The sequence below is a fragment of the Nasonia vitripennis genome, chromosome 3 (assembly GCF_009193385.2).
Source record: "Nasonia vitripennis strain AsymCx chromosome 3, Nvit_psr_1.1, whole genome shotgun sequence".
In the NCBI taxonomy this organism is placed as follows: domain Eukaryota; kingdom Metazoa; phylum Arthropoda; class Insecta; order Hymenoptera; family Pteromalidae; genus Nasonia; species Nasonia vitripennis.
The window spans coordinates 3,554,165-3,571,745 of record NC_045759.1 but is presented as its reverse complement, the minus strand read 5'-3'; the positions used below and the strand labels follow the sequence as shown (position 1 = coordinate 3,571,745).

Genomic DNA, 17,581 nt, shown 5'->3' with positions numbered 1-17,581 from the left:
GTGTACCGGTTTTTCAAAGATTAATCGCTCGTGTAATGGTTATACGAGCACTAATACAAAGAATTAGTGCTAAACACAGAAGTTTACAGCATTTCAATTCGTTCGTAATGATACTGGATAATAAAAACATAAATTAAGATTAGAAAAAGTGGCAGGTATAGCATGAGCGGCCCCAACGGAGCTGTTTCAGCACAGGTGACACACTGCTATAAATACATTTCGCGCGCTAACAGTGACGAGGGTAACGAGCAAGCGCGTATGCGCCACCTATCGCCGCTGGCCAGGACTAACCAGAGAGTCCAAACGTTTAGTGCGGGGATACCAGTAATTTCTCATACGTAAAAAAAGAAAGAGAAAAATTCCCGAGGATGCACCTCATTAAATTCGATTCACGAGTCCTTCGCGTTACGATTCGGCTGGTTCTGGTTCGTCGCTCGGTTCGTCGGCCCACTTATGCGAGCGGCCCCCCCGGAAGAGCCGGCGCTGCACACACGCGCCTCGTGTAATACTAATTTTATACTGAGGTGTTCTGCGAGACCCCGTCTGTGTGTATACTTCTCTTTCTCTCTCTTTCGAGGCGAGGAGTTCAAGGTTTGGCCAGTTGCATTGCAGGAAAGTAAATACCGTTCAGGATGCTTGCACGTGTGATTCCAAGGACTCTCCTCGAGACTTTGGGCTTTTCCCCGCTGCGGTATGGATCGAGCGATTTTTTATACGTCGGAAGGTTTACAATGCGGGACGTCATTTTTCAATTTCGGCTCTCAATTCGCTTTCTAAGCAGTGCAGCTCGGCGGGATGTCTCGATGCTGCACAATATTGTCGTCCCCCATATACTCGCGGATGATAATTGATCATAACGGCTTTCTATGAAGCGGCGCGTCGTGCTTAAGCGAGAGAGAGATGCTAGTCGGAGATAAACGATATGGAAGCCGCCGATTGTACACGGCGCCACGCGATTTCTCCTCGCGAGAGATGCATATAATCATTTTTCAATCGCGAGCATCACGAGAGCCGCAACGCGCGCTACTTCCGACTTCTTCGGCCCTTGTTCTCGCTCGGCTTTCTTTCGTGTGATCCGAGGATGTGTTCGATTTTTATTTCCTTTACGGTAAACTTCAAGAGCCGTGTAATAGAAACGCATTAGACGCTTGTAAAAATCATCACGAAAAGCAGGAAGCCGCACGTTTATGCTTTATTATACGGTTCTAACCACTGCCGTGAAACTTTACTGCCCCGCAATAACCGAAGCTCGCCGCGCGTATAAACACTTTGACCCTTTTAACTCATGAGAAAGTTCAGGGAAGAAGGCAACGTCGGCTTTGGGACTCACGAACAGCAGCAGCTTTTCGAGTAGAAACTGGACAGGCTCTTGTCAGACACTATTTGGAGAATTTTTTTCATCTCGCTTTCGTGTTGTCTTTAAAGAGGTATACGGTGTGTATGCCTTGAGTATACACATTACGATGAGAAAAGCAAAGAGTGTGTATTTCTTAACCTCGTTCGCGGTCTACGACGATGATGCGCTCGATATGAATTCGTAACGCTATACGCATCGGCGCGTCTCCGATTTCCACGGCACACGCACATTTTTCTCGGTCGATTCGTCGTGCTGCTCTTCTTTATTCGGTGGATTATTCCGAGAGAACGATTACACGCTGCGGCGCGAGTTTTATAAATCGTTGCATACGTACGTTTTGTAAAATCAAAGTTCCCTGCGTTAACGTGTGTCCAGGAATAGAAACCGCGGCACATTCTTCTCGGCAATGAGCATCACCTCGTTCCAGTTCCCGAGCCCTCGTTCCGCGAAACTTCCGGACGCTCGTTGTTCCTCTTCCTCGGTCGCATCTCTTCCGCGATCCGTCAACAACAAACCTGTCTCGTCCGCGCACGATCCTCTCCTCCGCACATATCTCTATCTCTCTCTTTCTTCAGAGACGCACTGCACAGCTATATGTCTTATAGGAGATCAGCAACCGCACAGAAGAGCCTTCGTAACGATATCACACACGGAGTTTACAGCCGCGAGAAGTCGCAACGGTACGGCATATCGAAACGATCCTCTCGCCACCCACGAAAATTCCAAAGGTCTCGGCCGAACAATGCACGCGCGCGAGCAGCGGCAGCAGTACAGCGCGAAAAGTCGAGTGGAAATACGAGAACCGGCCGCCGCTGCGTCAGCGCCACTATGGGACCTTAAGGCCGTGCGGTCAGCCCCGGTACTGAGCTGCACGTAGACTGGCCGCCGAGAAGCGAGAGAGGGAGAGAGAGAGAGAGAGAGACCGCAGAGTCTCGGCCTGCAGACACATCAGGCTCTGCCGCGGCGGCGGAGAGGAGAGCAGTAGTGGTCCCCTCTTCGCGGCCGTGTATATACTTACGACGAGAAGGAGCAACGCGAGGGAGTGAAAGGAGGTAAAAAAGCGCGGCGACGCGCATGTAGATATGCCGTGTCGCTGTGTGTGTGTATGACGAGGAGCAGAGAGTGCAGTGTCAGTGTGTATCGGAGTGTATAGTGGGAGAGGAGAGACGGGCTTTGTGTGGGTAAAGGGTTAGGTGTACGTGAAAGAGAGAGAGGATATCGAACCTTAGTCCTGCGCGAGAGTGTTCGGCGAAGGTGGAGGTGGAGAGAGAGAGAGAGAGAGAGAGAGAGAGACTGGCGGGAGAATTAGTCGCTGGACCAGGCTGCGAGATAGAGATACGAGGCTGGTGCAGCGCGTTAAATCGCTGATATACATATACTCGAAATCGATGCATTGGATAGGATGATTTTTCTCGAAATTCATATAAGACAAGCTTAAAAATCGCGACGATACGCCGACCGCCTTATCAGAGCGCATAACTGCATCGACAGTAGTGTATAAAGTTTCACATCCAGTCTACGTTGACTTCTTCCCACAACTCGATAACGCCTCTCATTCAAGGAACACAATGCACAACTCGCGCTGCTTACTCTCTCAATAACACACCGCTCTCCCCGCGCGCGCGAGAAGCTCGAGTAACCGAAAATTCAACCGAAAAAGGAAAACAAACCGCGTGCACTATAAGGACTGCATGAAAAACAGAGCAGCGAAAGAGATACGCCGAGAGCGCACGTGTGCGCGAGGAGCTTCGCGTTTCAAAAAGCGAGTTGTTGACCGCCTCCCCCTCCCCTCTTAGTCCGCGCTCTCACAACGTTGCCGATCGCCGGTCGCTCGTTTCGCGGACACATTATTATTATCGTCAATGTGTAAGCCTTGCAACGCTGCTCGCCAAGAAGTGCAGATCTGTCTCTCCATGCCAAGGCGAAGAGTGAGACCGATTCGACGTTTAGACATAAGCCTGTATATATAGGTATACTTGCTTTAGCCGTCGTTAGTGTGGAGAGAGAGAGATGCGTGTAAATTAAGAGCGGTGAAAGAAGGGATGATGCGATGCGTGTATTTATAGCGGGCGACCGAGACACGAAATTGAGAAACTCGTCTATGTGTGTGTTGTGCGTTGTTATCGATTTTTCTATGCCACACCAGTGCACAAAACGTTATTGACACACGCTTCGCTTTTCTCTCGTTTTGATATAATTGATCAATTACGCCTTTATGCTCGGAATTAATATTATGAACCCCATCGACGAGAGCTCGACGGGAGGTACACGTACAGCCTCATCCTTTGAGGAATCGCCGATGTCAAAAAGTAAAACGACGATTAAAATGCGATATCGGTTTTTTGTACTGATGCTCTAGACACGGCTGTTTGATGATGGAGCGAACGATGCTTTCTTTGCAAAATTATTTTGCGATGACACGGGGATATAAATCTCGGGAAAAGTTTGTGTAATTATCGATTAACCGTTTGACGTCATCCAATCGTTAAATTATTCACACAAATGTATGTGAAAATTAAATAATTCAATGCACATACGAACTCACCTACGCTCGTTCTCGCCGAAAAACGTTGAAATCCTCATATGTAGGCAACCTTCCGATTCCGGCTTTGCAGAGAATGCACGAAAACAGCCAACAAAATTCCTCACATTATAAAAATCATTAAATTCTAAAAACTCGAAGTCTCGTATCGACCCATACTTCATCAATTCCGCGAACTGCAGCGAGCCCCGCGCCTCCCGCGTAAACAAAAAACCGTCGCTCGCTATACCGAATTCCCCGAACTGACACTTCCGTTCAAAAAAGTCCGTTAGCGCGAGTGTCTTTCCGAAGAACAGAAGCTAGCGACAATCACTGCAGGGAAAATTGCAGTAGGCATCCTCGTCAAAAAAAAGAAACGCAATCTTATCTCTCATCTCGCTAATCCCTCGCGTTTCGGCAACAACACGACCGTATATATATTTACCGAGCGACACGACCGGCACCGCCGCTCGCATACGTACCAACAGAGGGTCATCAAGTCGGAACTCGCCGCGCGATACATGGCAACAGCGCTCGCGTCGAAACGTGGCGGCGGCGTGCGAGAGAGACGACGCCCAAGCTTCACAACAAGTAGTCGCGCTCGTCTCCGCGTGTGCATCATTGCCGTGGTCAAATTTTCGCGTCGCGTATTCTCGGATTTTTTTGTATCGCAATAAGTAGCTCGGGTACGAGAAGACGGTTTCAAGATGACGATAGTCGACTCTTGCTGGTCGCCATGTATCTGGACGAACAACATAAACACGGCGGCGAAAGCCATAGCCTTTTACACGGTGGTGAGTGTCCCGGGTGTTAGGGGAGGAATTTCACGTTTTTTCTTCTTCGATGGTGTTATGAGAGATGGGTCTTGTGTTTACTTTTTCCAGGCGATCTGCATCGTTTTGATCACGCTGATAGCGTATCAGCTCAACGGCGGGGACTCCACGCAGCTGTACAATCCGCTGTTCGAGGCTGATGTCAGAGGCTGTGAGTAATTGTTCATTTACTTATATTATTTAGGCGTTGCATAATTTCTGGGTGCTCCTGGGCTTGTATGTGTAAACACTGAATGAGGGTGATGCGTTTATGGAAGACTTTTCATGAAACTCGAGTATTTGTCTTATTTTGTCAAGTTTTAATGTTTGCGGAGTGAGATTTATTTTCAATGTAGCATTTGCTCGCAAGTTTGGATGCTGTATGTGCGATACAATATAAAGTAGTTTATGCTTGCCATTACTCTTTTTTGCGCTATTTTGTTAAGTTTAAGTATTCAAGCGTGATTAACTCGTGCTTAGCATCAAACTGCTTATTATGCTTGTTAACGCTTGATCCGAATGGTGCTCATGAGGTTTGATTTACCTGTATGTATGCATCAGTGAAAACGTGCGACAACTTTTTGTTTTGAATTTTAGAATGCGAGGATTTTTTACTTATACTTATGTTTTGCACAATTGGATTGGTACTGATGAGATCACGCAAATATCGGCGGTGTATTTCACAAATGTCTTGCTTTATATCCTTAATATTCATTTTTTTGTTTGTTTATTTGGTCCTGTAAGTGTGTTTTTTTCAATACAACAGATACTAACAAGTTTGGATGATATGATTGCAACGCAAAATAAAACAGATGGTATTTATGATTTTAGTTTTGTATTGTATAAATGTTCAAGTGTGAATGACTTATTGAAAACTTATCGTTCTTAAGATTAACACCAATACTAGTGGTAATTATAATATTTAACTAATCTGTAAATTTTAGTGTTTTTCAAATTTGTTAATCTGATATTTTTTCTACAGCAATGAAAGTTGTCGGAGGATTCTTCATTTATTACTTTTTGCTGATGATCGCCTTTGCCTTAACTATGGTTTATGGTCTCCGAAGAGGCGTGAGAGGATTTCTACTCCCATGGCTTGCAGGCTGGTTCATTATTTGTCTGTTTCAATTAGTATTTGGACTATGGCTGGTAGGAGGCTACTATATTTATGTAAGTTTACTTCTTTGAGTTTAAAATTTTCATTTAAAATAATAGATTTTCTGAAAATTGACGAACTATATCTAATAATAACTGATTGCCTGATTTTAGTTGGATGCCGTGTTTGCAGCATTTTGCAACTGGCTGTGGATGGGCTATAATGTAAGTATTTAAGTACATTTTGTATCTGTTATAGAGACTTACAGAGATATTGATATTTTTATTTTTTTGATTTACAGTTTTATTGTTGGCTTGTTGTGCTGTCCGCCTACAAAGTTTTGTTGCAACTGCAGTCACCTAACATTGAACTTCTGTGGCCTTAAAGTAACCATTAAGTCTCGACAGTTGTAAAAGCTGTCAAAGTTGTTTTGCACTGACAGCTTTTGACAACTGTCGAGACTTAATGGTTACTTTAAGATTTAGAGTCTGCTGCTGGCTCCTGGGCTCCTTATATACCCGAGTTGCTCCCTCTTTCCTGTGTTACATGCGCGTACGCCATCTACTCGCGCTTAGGTAGACTATTTACATTTGGCTACTAGCGCCACTCGGTAACTTGCCTACGCTAGGCTAGTTATTTGTTGCTGTACTCTTGTTCCCGAAGTGGGCCTGCCGTCACAAAAGATATCAAAACAAAGTACAATGCTCTGACAATGACCGAAGACTGAATATGGCCTGAATTTCGTCAGCAGCCATCCGTCCAATATCGGTCTTAAAATATCTTTAGTTTGTAGGTTATAGCATAGGAAATTTTTGTATGAACCTCAGTAGGGTTCACATTACGTTATTTGTTAAAATACAGCTCTTGTCCGTCCAGTTTGAATGCTTTTGCATCCATTAATCTGCTGTAATAATGATATTAACGCATTTTAAGGTCGAATCTCATTAATTATCTTTCGGATATTTTTAGTCGAATGAAATGTAAATACCCAGAACAGGCAAGCTTTAATATTATTGATTAAATTGCAATAATATTGAAATCAAGTTGTACGTATTGAGAGTATTTTATACTACCATCGCCAAGTTTTTATTATACCGTAATTTACTAATGATGAAGTATTTATAACTTAAATTGTTGACAAATTAATATAACCTTAGCAATCACGAGTGTACAAAATTTTTCTAGTATTTTTATCATATTTTTTATTCGGAAACTATTTTGATTATTGCTTTTTCACCGTAAATAGAATTTAACGTTTAGTATTTTTTATTATCAAGAACATGTATTTAAGATTAAATAATCGAGTATGTTTACTAGGTTCCAGGAAAAATGTGTTCTGTTATTTAAAAATCCAATGCTTCTTAAAATTTAGTAATCATACTTGTACCATAAATTGCGTTACCAGCATGAAATGGAATGTGCATAATTTTTATAATTACAAACGAACTTATTAAAAGATACTGCATCTTATGATGAATAAAAGCTTTTTCTACTTTTAATAGATGTCTTTCTGATACTCGCTATCACATAATCACACAAGGGTGCAAAATTTAGATACCTACGTGTATCCATCTCAAGTTGGTCCGCTATTCGCTCCACAAATTGACTATGTCCACGGAACATAAGCAGAAACCTGACTTCCCTAGTGGAAATAATTGGGTATGTCAAAGTGTGTAAAAGTGTGCCAAAGTGTGTCATAGTGTGCTATACTGTTTTACTTATTTTGGCACACTTTGACACAGTGTAATACACGTGCTTTACAAAAGTAAATAAAATGTATTTATATATTTTGGCACACTGTGGCGTACTATGGCACACTATGGCCATACGTTTGTTTTGATCTTCGAATGGAAACGTGCTATCAGCCCATAGAGGCCCCCAGTTTTGTACATTATTGCAAAGATGTAAAAGTAAATGCACATTGTAATGCATATATTTTTTACATGAAGATTTTCTAAATTTATCACAAATTTTATTAAAAGCGTTTTTGCAGTTTTCAGCATTGTTGGTGTAATTGAATCTTGCAACAAAATTTGCATTGCTTCTACGAATAGAGCAAGATTATTATATTATCTTTGAGGTAATATTCCACGCAAGCATATCAAGGAGTAAAAGATTAGCCACATAAGCCATTCAGAAGCTTTCCTCATATTTCTTTCAGTTAAACTTCTAGGCACTTTACCTATACAAGTTGGTGGTTTAATTTTTAATAATCTTTGATTTATTACATCTATTTTTGCCGGGGACCCTATGTAATATTTTTGCTTTGCATCAGTAAATAATATCGTCATATAAAGTTCTGTGCCCCCGATAAACACGAATGCATAAAATCAACGACCATTCCTCTGGCAAGATCAAAGTGTTGCAAATTCATCGATGAACAAATCGAAGAATCCATTTCATAATGAAAGCAATAGCAATGAAAGTTAAATTTAAACTACAGTTTTTTCTTACTTTAATAAGATTTTGTATTAGTAATATTTGTCATTACGAAAGAATTTGTTGTTAGTATGTAAGAAATTTACGAAACTTAACGGAAATTGACTGATTATTCCATTATTGACTATTTCTCGGTTGAAACGCACTGATAAAATACTATAAGAAGATTTTCTATAAGCACGTATGAGGTATCTGTACCAGCAATTGCGGATAAAACATTATAAAAACAAGAATCTGTAATAAGTTATTAGTTATTTCATATAAAAATCTGATTTTTATATAGAAAGGCTCTTAACTACTTCCTTTTCTCTTAATTTTATGTTTTATCTGGTTTTCCTGCTGCAGATACCTCACAAATGCTTATAGAAAATCTTTTTATAGTACTTCATCACTGCTTTTTAATCGGCTACATAAAAATCAAAGAGGTAGCCAAAGATCTATCCAAAAATAAATAATATATGTGTTCATAATATATAAGTTTACATATTTTAAAAATAGAAAAGTTGTCGCTGTGCGATCATAATAAAATGAATATGCATTAATAAATTTTGTGTATATTTATTCGTGATACCTTTTAATAATAATAGTTCATTTATATAGTTTATTGATGTGTTTATTAGGCATTTTTAATAAACGAAATTTATAACTCAAATTAAAAAAATAGTTTACAGCCGCGAGAAGTCGAAACGGTACGGCATATCGAAACGATCCTCTCGCCACCCACGAAAATTCCAAAGGTCTCGGCCGAACAATGCACGCGCGCGAGCAGCGGCAGCAGTACAGCGCGAAAAGTCGAGTGGAAATACGAGAACCGGCCGCCGCTGCGTCAGCGCCACTATGGGACCTTAAGGCCGTGCGGTCAGCCCCGGTACTGAGCTGCACGTAGACTGGCCACCGAGAAGCGAGAGAGGGAGAGAGAGAGAGAGAGAGAGAGAGAGACCGCAGAGTCTCGGCCTGCAGACACATCAGGCTTCGCTTTTCTCTCGTTTTGATATAATTGATCAATTACGCCTTTGTGCTCGGAATTAATATTATGAACCCCATCGACGAGAGCTCGACAGGAGGTACACGTACAGCCTCATCCTTTGAGGAATAGCCGATGTCAAAAAGTAAAACGACGATTAAAATGCGATATCGGTCTTTTGTACTGATGCTCTAGACACGGCTGTTTGATGATGGAGCGAACGATGCTTTCTTTGCAAAATTATTTTGCGATGACACGGGGATATAAATCTCGGGAAAAGTTTGTGTAATTATAGACGACTTATTGCGGAGGATTCGGATGATACCCTGTACGGCCGCTTTATCGAGGGTCTATTTTACCTTGCAGTGTGCATAAAACGGCCACCCGGAAGAAAAACCGCGGTTTGGAAACATTAAACCAACGAGAATTGAAGATTCTACTGTTTTAATCGAAGCCGATGCTTAACCGCGCGATTTATTGAATTACACTGAACAGTGTTGAAAATTCATCATAAAATGTGCCCTGAAACTATGAAATTGAAATTTTTCGTGACATCTCCAGGCTATGGTGCTTTTTGAATTTAATTTCTGACCGGATTTCACATTGTATGCAAAATTACAAAATATAATTACGTAACGCTTTGATATATCGCTCATTTTTGTGCTGGAAATTCCAGTAACAGGTTGTTAACAAAATTCGTTTTGCACAATAGAATATTCATAATTAATTATTTTTTGAATCGATTAACCGTTTGACGTCATCCAATCGTTAAATTATTGTGGGAATGTAGGATTGCATTGACAGGATTTCCATAGAGAATCGAAACACTCGGTAGTTTGTAGTTCGTATATTGAAAGAATGCTTAGTTGTCTAGGGTTTTACACTGTAGGTCGCATTCGTCGTTGCTTGTCGGCTGTCCGAGTCAGTCTGCCTCTTTCCTCACGTCTGGCCCTCTCACAGACCTACGCTCTCGGCCGACGGCGTCCCTCCCTCCCTGCGCCCCTGCGGGTTCAGGTAGGTTAGAACGCTGCCGCCACCGCTCGCTCGGAGGGCTTTGGGATTTTCCGCCGGGACTCGGAGCGTCGCTTCGCTCGCTGCCATCTGCAACGAGAAAGCGTCGCTTAGCCTCTGGACTCGGGAAGTGCGGAAATGCCTTCCCACATTATTCACACAAATCTATGTGGAAATTAAATAATTCAATGCACATACGAACTCTCCTACGCTCGTTCTCGCCGAAAAACGTTGAAATCCTCATATATAGGCAACCTTCCGATTCCGGCTTTGCAGAGAATGCACGAAAACAGCCAACAAAATTCCTCACATTATAAAAATCATTAAATTCTAAAAACTCGAAGTCTCGTATCAACCCATACTTCATCAATTCCGCGAACTGCAGCGAGCCCGCGCCTCCCGCGTAAACAAAAAACCGTCGCTCGCTATACCGAATTCCCCGAACTGATACTTCCGATCAAAAAAGTCCGTTAGCGCGAGTGTCTTTCCGAAGAACAGAAGCTAGCGACAATCACTGCAAGGAAAATTGCAGTAGGCATCCTCGTCAAAAAAAAAGAAACGCAATCTTATCTCTCATCTCGCTAATCCCTTGCGTTTCGGCAACAACACGACCGTATGTATATTTACCGAGCGACACGACCGGCACCGCCGCTCGCATACGTACCAACAGAGGGTCATCAAGTCGGAACTCGCCGCGCGATACATGGCAACAGCGCTCGCGTCGAAACGTGGCGGCGGCGTGCGAGAGAGACGACGCCCAAGCTTCACAACAAGTAGTCGCACCACCCGTCTCCGCGTGTGCATCATCGCAGTGGTCGAATTTTCGTGTCGCATATTCTCGGATTTTTTGTATCGCAATAAGTAGCTCGGGTACGAGAAGACGGTTTCAAGATGACGATAGTCGACTCTTGCTGGTCGCCATGTATCTGGACGAACAACATAAACACGGCGGCGAAAGCCATAGCCTTTTACACGGTGGTGAGTGTCCCGGGTGTTGGGGGAGGAATTTCACGTTTTTTCTTCTTCGATGGTGTTATGAGAGATGGGTCTTGTGTTTACTTTTTCCAGGCGATCTGCATCGTTTTGATCACGCTGATAGCCTATCAGCTCAACGGCGGGGACTCCACGCAGCTGTACAATCCGCTGTTCGAGGCTGATGTCAGAGGCTGTGAGTAATTGTTCATTTACTATTATTATTTGGGTGTTGCATAATTTCTGATTGCTCCTGGGCTTGTATGTGCAAACACTGAATGAGGGTGATGCGTTTATGGAAGACTTTTCATCAAACTCGTGTGAATGACTTATTGAAAGCTTATCGTTCTTAAGATTAACACCAATACTAGTGGTAATTATAATATTTAACTAATCTGTAAATTTTAGTGTTTTTCAAATTTGTTAATCTGATATTTTTTCTACAGCAATGAAAGTTGTCGGAGGATTCTTCATTTATTACTTTTTGCTGATGATCGCCTTTGCCTTAACTATGGTTTATGGTCTCCGAAGAGGCGTGAGAGGATTTCTACTCCCATGGCTTGCAGGCTGGTTCATTATTTGTCTGTTTCAATTAGTATTTGGACTATGGCTGGTAGGAGGCTACTATATTTATGTAAGTTTACTTCTTTGAGTTTAAAATTTTCATTTAAAATAATAGATTTTCTGAAAATTGACGAACTATATCTAATAATAACTGATTGCCTGATTTTAGTTGGATGCCGTGTTTGCAGCATTTTGCAACTGGCTGTGGATGGGCTATAATGTAAGTATTTAAGTACATTTTGTATCTGTTATAGAGACTTACAGAGATATTGATATTTTTATTTTTTTGATTTACAGTTTTATTGTTGGCTTGTTGTGCTGTCCGCCTACAAAGTTTTGTTGCAACTGCAGTCACCTAACATTGAACTTCTGTGGCCTTAAAGTAACCATTTGTCTCGACAGTTGTCAAAAGCTGTCAGTGCAAAACAACTTTTTTTAGAAGTATTATATGATTACATACATAGAAATAGTTCTATTTCAACAGGATTTTTAAGATTAAGACTCTAAATCAAGTTTGAAAATGTTTACATAGAGCTTATTTATGAATTTGTAAATTAGATGGGTACGGTGTAAAAACCAAGCAACTTATGTGTCTTAAAAAGATATCAAAACAAAGTACAATGCTCTGACGATGACCGAAGACTGAATATGGCCTGAATTTCGTCAGCAGCCATCCGTCCAATATCGGTCTTAAAATATCTTTAGTTTGTAGGTTATAGCATAGGAAATTTTTGTATGAACCTCAGTAGGGTTCACATTACGTTATTTGTTAAAATACAGCTCTTGTCCGTCCAGTTTGAATGCTTTTGCATCCATTAATCTGCTGTAATAATGATATTAACGCATTTTAAGGTCGAATCTCATTAATTATCTTTCGGATATTTTTAGTCGAATGAAATGTAAATACCCAGAACAGGCAAGCTTTAATATTATTGATTAATTTTCAATAATATTGAAATCAAGTTGTATTGAGAGTAATTTATACTACCATCGCTTTATATTATACCATAATTTACTAATGATGAAGTATTTATAACTTAAATTATTGACAAATTAATATAACCTTAGCAATCACGAGTGGCTACAAAATTTTTTTAGTATTTTTATTATATTTTTTATTCGGAAACTATTTTGATTATTGCTTTTTCACCGTAAATAGAATTCAACGTTTAGTATTTTTTATTACCAAGAACATATATTTAAGATTAAATAATCAAGTATGTTTACTAGGTTCCAGGAAAAATGTGTTCTGTTATTTAAAAATCCAATGCTTCTTAAAATTTAGTAATCATACTTGTACCATAAATTGCGTTACCAACATGAAATGGAATGTGCATAATTTTTATAATTACAAACGAACTTATTAAAAGATACTGCATCTTATGATGAATAAAAGCTTTTTCTACTTTTAATAGATGTCTTTCTGATACTCACTATCACATAATCACACAAGGGTGCAAAATTTAGATACCTACGTGTACCCATCTCAAGTTGGTCCGCTATTCGCTCCACAAATTGACTATGTCCACGGAACATAAGCAGAAACCTGACTTACCATCTGCCGGCTACCTTCTTAAGTACTTTTCAATTTGCCTGTAAGATGTCACATGATGCTCTATTTATTGATTTTAATATTCAAAAAATCAAACTTTGTTTAATTTATATATATTTTCTATAAATTTCAGTTTTTCAGACTGCCAAATGTATACTCCTATCGTATACGAACGCTTCGATGTCCATTCCTGACGCAACACCCCTTCCGCTATCTCTCCCTAAGAACTACAACAGGTACAGCAACACGAGCTATCGCGACTTCCTCGACTTATCTCCCTTAAATCAGCACCACAGATACAAATCGCGCGATACACGCAAACAGGTACAGAAACAGCTCCGAATCAGCCAAAAAATCGCATCTTATCCCTTTCAACTTTACGATTCGATCGGGGCGATATATGCCTACGCCCTTATCGAGTCCCCGCGAAAAGACGCTATAGGTATAACTTTCACGAAGATGGGGAGAGACGAGGATCGGAGGAGTGAAGTGCAACGATTTATTATGCGGCCGATGCGCTCAACCAGTCACATCCGGTCGGTCGCGTCAACCGGTGGACTCTAAAAGCTGCATAGTTGCGGCTCTTTCCTTTAGTTCGTCGCCGAGTATAAGTCTCGATTTTACGACGTTTCCTGGAAGCCGAGAGGTTGCGCGAGAGCTGATACGAAAAGGTGTATACAAGTGTTTTACGGGGGAGTCCCGGCGATGTGTTTTCGGTACGACGACCGCGAAATCGAAGCGCTTTGCGATTTATTTTTACGAGAATTCCGAAATTTTTGTTTGCCTTGTAGCAGGTTTTAAAAATTAGTCGAGGTTTCTTGTTTTTATATTGGATTTTTGGGACTTACATTCGTAGCGATAAAAGCCTTTGGAATGTACATTTGCGATTTTGAGATGATTTATGATTTAATTATACGAGCTATTTTACCTTTGCCAACAGGTGTTTATCCACGTCGAATAAAAAGCTCGATGTTTTGTTTGCCAAACATTCAATTAAATCTTACGCGTTAAACAGCTGGGAGAAACTCTGATTGAAACTTTATGTCTTCAATTTTAAACACCCTTCTATTCGAGCATTATTGAATCACCCACAGGCGTATAAAATAGGTTAATTGACCCCCCTTATCGAGCCATCCGATATTTTTGAATCGATCATAGCTCGTTGCTGATTTACCGTTAATACAGCGGCAGCGCTATAAAATCAGCTTCGAAAAAATCCCCATACAAGTAATTACGAGTCAGAATGGAAGCCGCCGCTTGATCATTTTGCTCACACAGGAAGGAAGAAATTAAAATCACGCAGGGCGTGTAAGACACTCGTTAGTTCGCGGAGACTGTAGCGCAAGTAGCCGCAAGACCACCTGTGGACCTCGGCTCGCGGTACCTATAAACTCGCGCCGACTTTGAATATTTTAATTACCGGGTGATATCGCGCGCCGTGTGCGGGATTGGGTGATCTCGCTATATACTCGTGCGCATTTTCACTTGGTTCACAAAAGTGAGAAAGTTTGATGGAAATGATTATGTGTGTCTGGAGCTTGGGTATCTCCCCTTTTTTAATGCGAGCTGCATAATTTTGCCTTGTGACAGGTTATTAAAGCTGGATTAATATTTAGGCTATCGTGTCGAGCTTGCTGGCCGAGTTATGGAGTCAGGAGAACGATTTATCTGAGTTTATAGGATGGTTTTTAAAGTTTGTTCATAGGGTTCAATGTTTACGAAACAGGGTATTCGAATATTACGAAGAGTATTCATTAAATGCTTTGAATATATTTTATTTTTTAAATTCAAGAAATTTTTCGATGATATTAAAATGAATGAATTATAAATAATGAATAGTAGTTTTACTTTATCCTTTGTACAAAAATGTACTCGATGTTCCAGAAGTTGAAAAAGTTAAGTGTATTTAGACACCAACCAGGCAGAAAGCCATCTCGATGCTCCAGAGGTCCTTCTGCAATTCGGAATAAGTGTTCATAAGTAATTTTTCTAGGAAAATCGTGCATAAAAATGTATTAAATAAAACTTACAGCGCACTGGATGACTTTGGATGGGTTGTACCAGTGTTTCTTGCACTTGGCGACAGCTTCCTTCAGGCACTTCTCAGTGGCGTGTTTGAAGAATTTCTTAAGGATCTGCTCTACTTTCTTGCCCTATAAAATTGAAGATTGAAATTGTAGCATGATCTAGTTTTATTAAGAAAATTAAACTTATGTTATTTGAAATTCTGAATACTCACAAACTTGGATCGTTCTTCAATGGATAGAGATGAGTCGTCGAACTCATATTCCGGCTCACTTTCTACGCTGGCTGAGACAAAGGCGACGAACAATGCCATAAGGCAGAAAGTCAAGAAGTAGCGGGAGAACATCTTGTTGATTTGTTGTGACTTAAGTTCTTTTACTCTGGACACTGTGAATCTGTCAATTTGTTTTATGCTTATATACAGGTGTTTATCGCTATTATTATAGGCCACTCGAAAAGAGAATTATCTAATTGATTAGCTGCACTTATCAAAGTATGGAGTGATTTACCCGTATAATTTAGAGATATTATCTAGGAATATTGTACTGCAACACAAAGTTCGGGGAAGAACATTGTACTTTACTTGTTTTTGTTTCTCATGTATGATTTTATTTTATTTGCAAAAATGCACCCAATATAATTAATGGTTACATAAAAGAAATTGATTTTTGAATACTTTTTTAATCCTCCACGTCCTAATACCTAAAAATGGAACCATAAACGAAAGGTCACAAAGCAAACTCATGTTGCTCACACAAATAAAAGAAGATTTAATTAAACACATTGATATGAATAGAAAGCATAAGTTGATAAAAATAGAAGAAAATTGATCACGCATCAATATTCAAACGCAAAATGTCATGCCTGATTGCGCTTGAATAGTTAGCAAACTCTTTTGTACTTGGAAATACATAATTAGTCTGTGATTCCCAGCTTTCCTCGTATAGAAGGTAACGCATAATTTTTTTTTATCTCTATTGATTATTACGGATAAGTACTACCACAATTGATAAGCCGAGCACACAATTCGCTAGTCGTTTGTATATAAGCACATCGTGATTTCGATGAGGTACAGTTCAGCTTCAGTTCGCTTCAGTAAAACAACTGATTTCAACAATCCAACAAAATGTTCTCCCGCTACTTCTTGACTTTCTGCCTTATGGCTGTGTTCGTCGCCTTCGTCGCTGCCAGCGTAGAAGTAGAGAGCGAAGAAATCGAATTCGACGACTCATCGATGACCGTTGAAGAAAGATCCAAGTTTGTAAGTATATATGTTTTTTTTTGTGATAATATGAATAAATATGAAAGTTGGTTATGGTTGATAATACTCGTATTTTTAACATATAGGGCCGTAAAATAGAGAAGATCCTCAAGAAATTCTTCAAGCACGCCACTGAGGAGTGCCTGAAGGCAGCTGTCAATAAGTGCAAGAAATACTGGTACAACCCATCCAAAGTCATCCAGTGCGCTGTAAGTTTTCTTTTTTAAATAACAATTCGCTTACACAGATTTTTTATAGAACGAATATTAATGAAATTCTGATTATTACGTAATTTTAGAAGGACCTCTGGAGCGTTGAAACTGCTGCTTGCCTTGTTGGTGCCTAAGAAACGTAATCTCACTAGTCTCGATCCATTACCACCAAATTCAATGATCATTAATTGAAAACAATGGAGACGCAAACACGAAATGACTTTAAGAGTTAAGACACTATTTTTTACAAAGATCTTTAAAAATAGATATCTTAATGAAGAAGTTTATAAAAAAGACACCGTATAAATAAAATAAATATTTTAATACTATAATATTCACTAATCTCATCATTCAAAACCTACACTTGCGATGAAAATCTCATAATTTACAAACGTATAAGGGTACACTGCTTGATGAATTAAACTTGAATCGTATTTATCTAGCAGTCAGCAAAATGCGCTTTTGGGATAATATCCCTCGCTAAGCCGCATAAAATCCGCTTCCAGCCGTTACTAATTACACCTACGTTTATGCACCGTCAAACCCATAAAAAGCCTCAATTTTTCACGAATTCCCCAACACGCTCGCGAATTCCTAACTGCGCTTTAAGACGCAATAAATGCTCACTCTTCTCGATAAAACAACGCGATTAAAATATCACTATGGACTCCTTCCGTAATAATCTTTTATTATACCTTCGTGTCTCTCTATTTCATCTGTTAATACACACACTGCAATGGTTATTTACGAGATTTCTTTCTTTTACGGCAGCGTGTGAATTTTGCGCGTTGCGTG

General features: G+C 40.2%; 5 protein-coding genes and 1 long non-coding RNA gene across 10 annotated transcripts in view; 3 read left to right on the top strand and 3 right to left on the bottom strand.

The window, feature by feature from the left end:
- The window catches only part of LOC100123336 (rho guanine nucleotide exchange factor 17), a 49,729-nt gene extending 45,716 nt beyond the window's left edge, over positions 1–4,013 (bottom strand). For 2 of the 5 annotated variants that reach the window (XM_032598014.1, XM_032598015.1), the window contains exon 1: positions 1,692–2,230. The gene's annotated coding sequence lies outside the window, so the exon portion shown is untranslated. Of the gene's footprint in view, positions 1–1,691; positions 2,234–3,902 lie in introns of those variants that run through there. The other 3 variants (XM_016984449.2, XM_016984446.3, XM_032598016.1) reach the window with 3 other exon arrangements.
- Positions 4,014–4,425: 412 nt separating this feature from the next.
- Positions 4,426–7,285, top strand: LOC100123330. Its single transcript, XM_031926832.2, has 5 exons — positions 4,426–4,672; positions 4,763–4,862; positions 5,673–5,860; positions 5,960–6,010; positions 6,088–7,285. The coding sequence occupies exons 1-5, from the start codon at positions 4,586–4,588 to the stop codon at positions 6,169–6,171; spliced, it is 510 nt and encodes a 169-aa protein (XP_031782692.1). The 5' UTR covers positions 4,426–4,585; the 3' UTR covers positions 6,172–7,285.
- Positions 7,286–10,021: 2,736 nt separating this feature from the next.
- LOC107980941 lies at positions 10,022–10,729 on the bottom strand. The gene is made up of 2 exons (XR_001729071.3): positions 10,399–10,729; positions 10,022–10,290 (listed from the first exon to the last, which is right to left on the bottom strand). It is a non-coding gene; the product is annotated as an uncharacterized LOC107980941 (long non-coding RNA).
- Positions 10,730–10,913: 184 nt separating this feature from the next.
- Positions 10,914–13,091, top strand: LOC100123324. Its single transcript, XM_001606899.6, has 5 exons — positions 10,914–11,178; positions 11,269–11,368; positions 11,619–11,806; positions 11,906–11,956; positions 12,034–13,091. Exons 1-5 carry the CDS (start codon positions 11,092–11,094, stop codon positions 12,115–12,117), a joined length of 510 nt encoding a protein of 169 aa, XP_001606949.1. The 5' UTR covers positions 10,914–11,091; the 3' UTR covers positions 12,118–13,091.
- Positions 13,092–15,047: 1,956 nt separating this feature from the next.
- On the bottom strand, positions 15,048–15,724 carry LOC107980832. The gene is made up of 3 exons (XM_016983456.3): positions 15,528–15,724; positions 15,319–15,441; positions 15,048–15,242 (listed from the first exon to the last, which is right to left on the bottom strand). The coding sequence occupies exons 1-3, from the start codon at positions 15,657–15,659 to the stop codon at positions 15,195–15,197; spliced, it is 303 nt and encodes a 100-aa protein (XP_016838945.1). The 5' UTR covers positions 15,660–15,724; the 3' UTR covers positions 15,048–15,194.
- A 622-nt stretch (positions 15,725–16,346) lies between these two features.
- Positions 16,347–17,115, top strand: LOC100679420. The gene is made up of 3 exons (XM_003425723.5): positions 16,347–16,574; positions 16,661–16,783; positions 16,873–17,115. The coding sequence occupies exons 1-3, from the start codon at positions 16,440–16,442 to the stop codon at positions 16,918–16,920; spliced, it is 306 nt and encodes a 101-aa protein (XP_003425771.1). The 5' UTR covers positions 16,347–16,439; the 3' UTR covers positions 16,921–17,115.
- Positions 17,116–17,581: the final 466 nt, after the last annotated feature.

Coding starts and splice junctions, on each gene's coding strand:
- LOC100123330 (XM_031926832.2), top strand. CDS start 4,586: ATGACGATAGTCGACTCTTGCTGGTCGCCATGTATCTGGACGAACAAC. Junction 4,673..4,762: donor CCATAGCCTTTTACACGGTG/GTGAGTGTCCCG, acceptor TACTTTTTCCAG/GCGATCTGCATCGTTTTGAT. Junction 5,861..5,959: donor TAGGAGGCTACTATATTTAT/GTAAGTTTACTT, acceptor GCCTGATTTTAG/TTGGATGCCGTGTTTGCAGC.
- LOC100123324 (XM_001606899.6), top strand. CDS start 11,092: ATGACGATAGTCGACTCTTGCTGGTCGCCATGTATCTGGACGAACAAC. Junction 11,369..11,618: donor CGAGGCTGATGTCAGAGGCT/GTGAGTAATTGT, acceptor TTTTTTCTACAG/CAATGAAAGTTGTCGGAGGA. Junction 11,957..12,033: donor GGCTGTGGATGGGCTATAAT/GTAAGTATTTAA, acceptor TTTGATTTACAG/TTTTATTGTTGGCTTGTTGT.
- LOC107980832 (XM_016983456.3), bottom strand. CDS start 15,659: ATGTTCTCCCGCTACTTCTTGACTTTCTGCCTTATGGCATTGTTCGTC. Junction 15,442..15,527: donor TTGAAGAACGATCCAAGTTT/GTGAGTATTCAG, acceptor TCAATTTTATAG/GGCAAGAAAGTAGAGCAGAT. Junction 15,243..15,318: donor CCAAAGTCATCCAGTGCGCT/GTAAGTTTTATT, acceptor TCCGAATTGCAG/AAGGACCTCTGGAGCATCGA.
- LOC100679420 (XM_003425723.5), top strand. CDS start 16,440: ATGTTCTCCCGCTACTTCTTGACTTTCTGCCTTATGGCTGTGTTCGTC. Junction 16,575..16,660: donor TTGAAGAAAGATCCAAGTTT/GTAAGTATATAT, acceptor TTTAACATATAG/GGCCGTAAAATAGAGAAGAT. Junction 16,784..16,872: donor CCAAAGTCATCCAGTGCGCT/GTAAGTTTTCTT, acceptor ACGTAATTTTAG/AAGGACCTCTGGAGCGTTGA.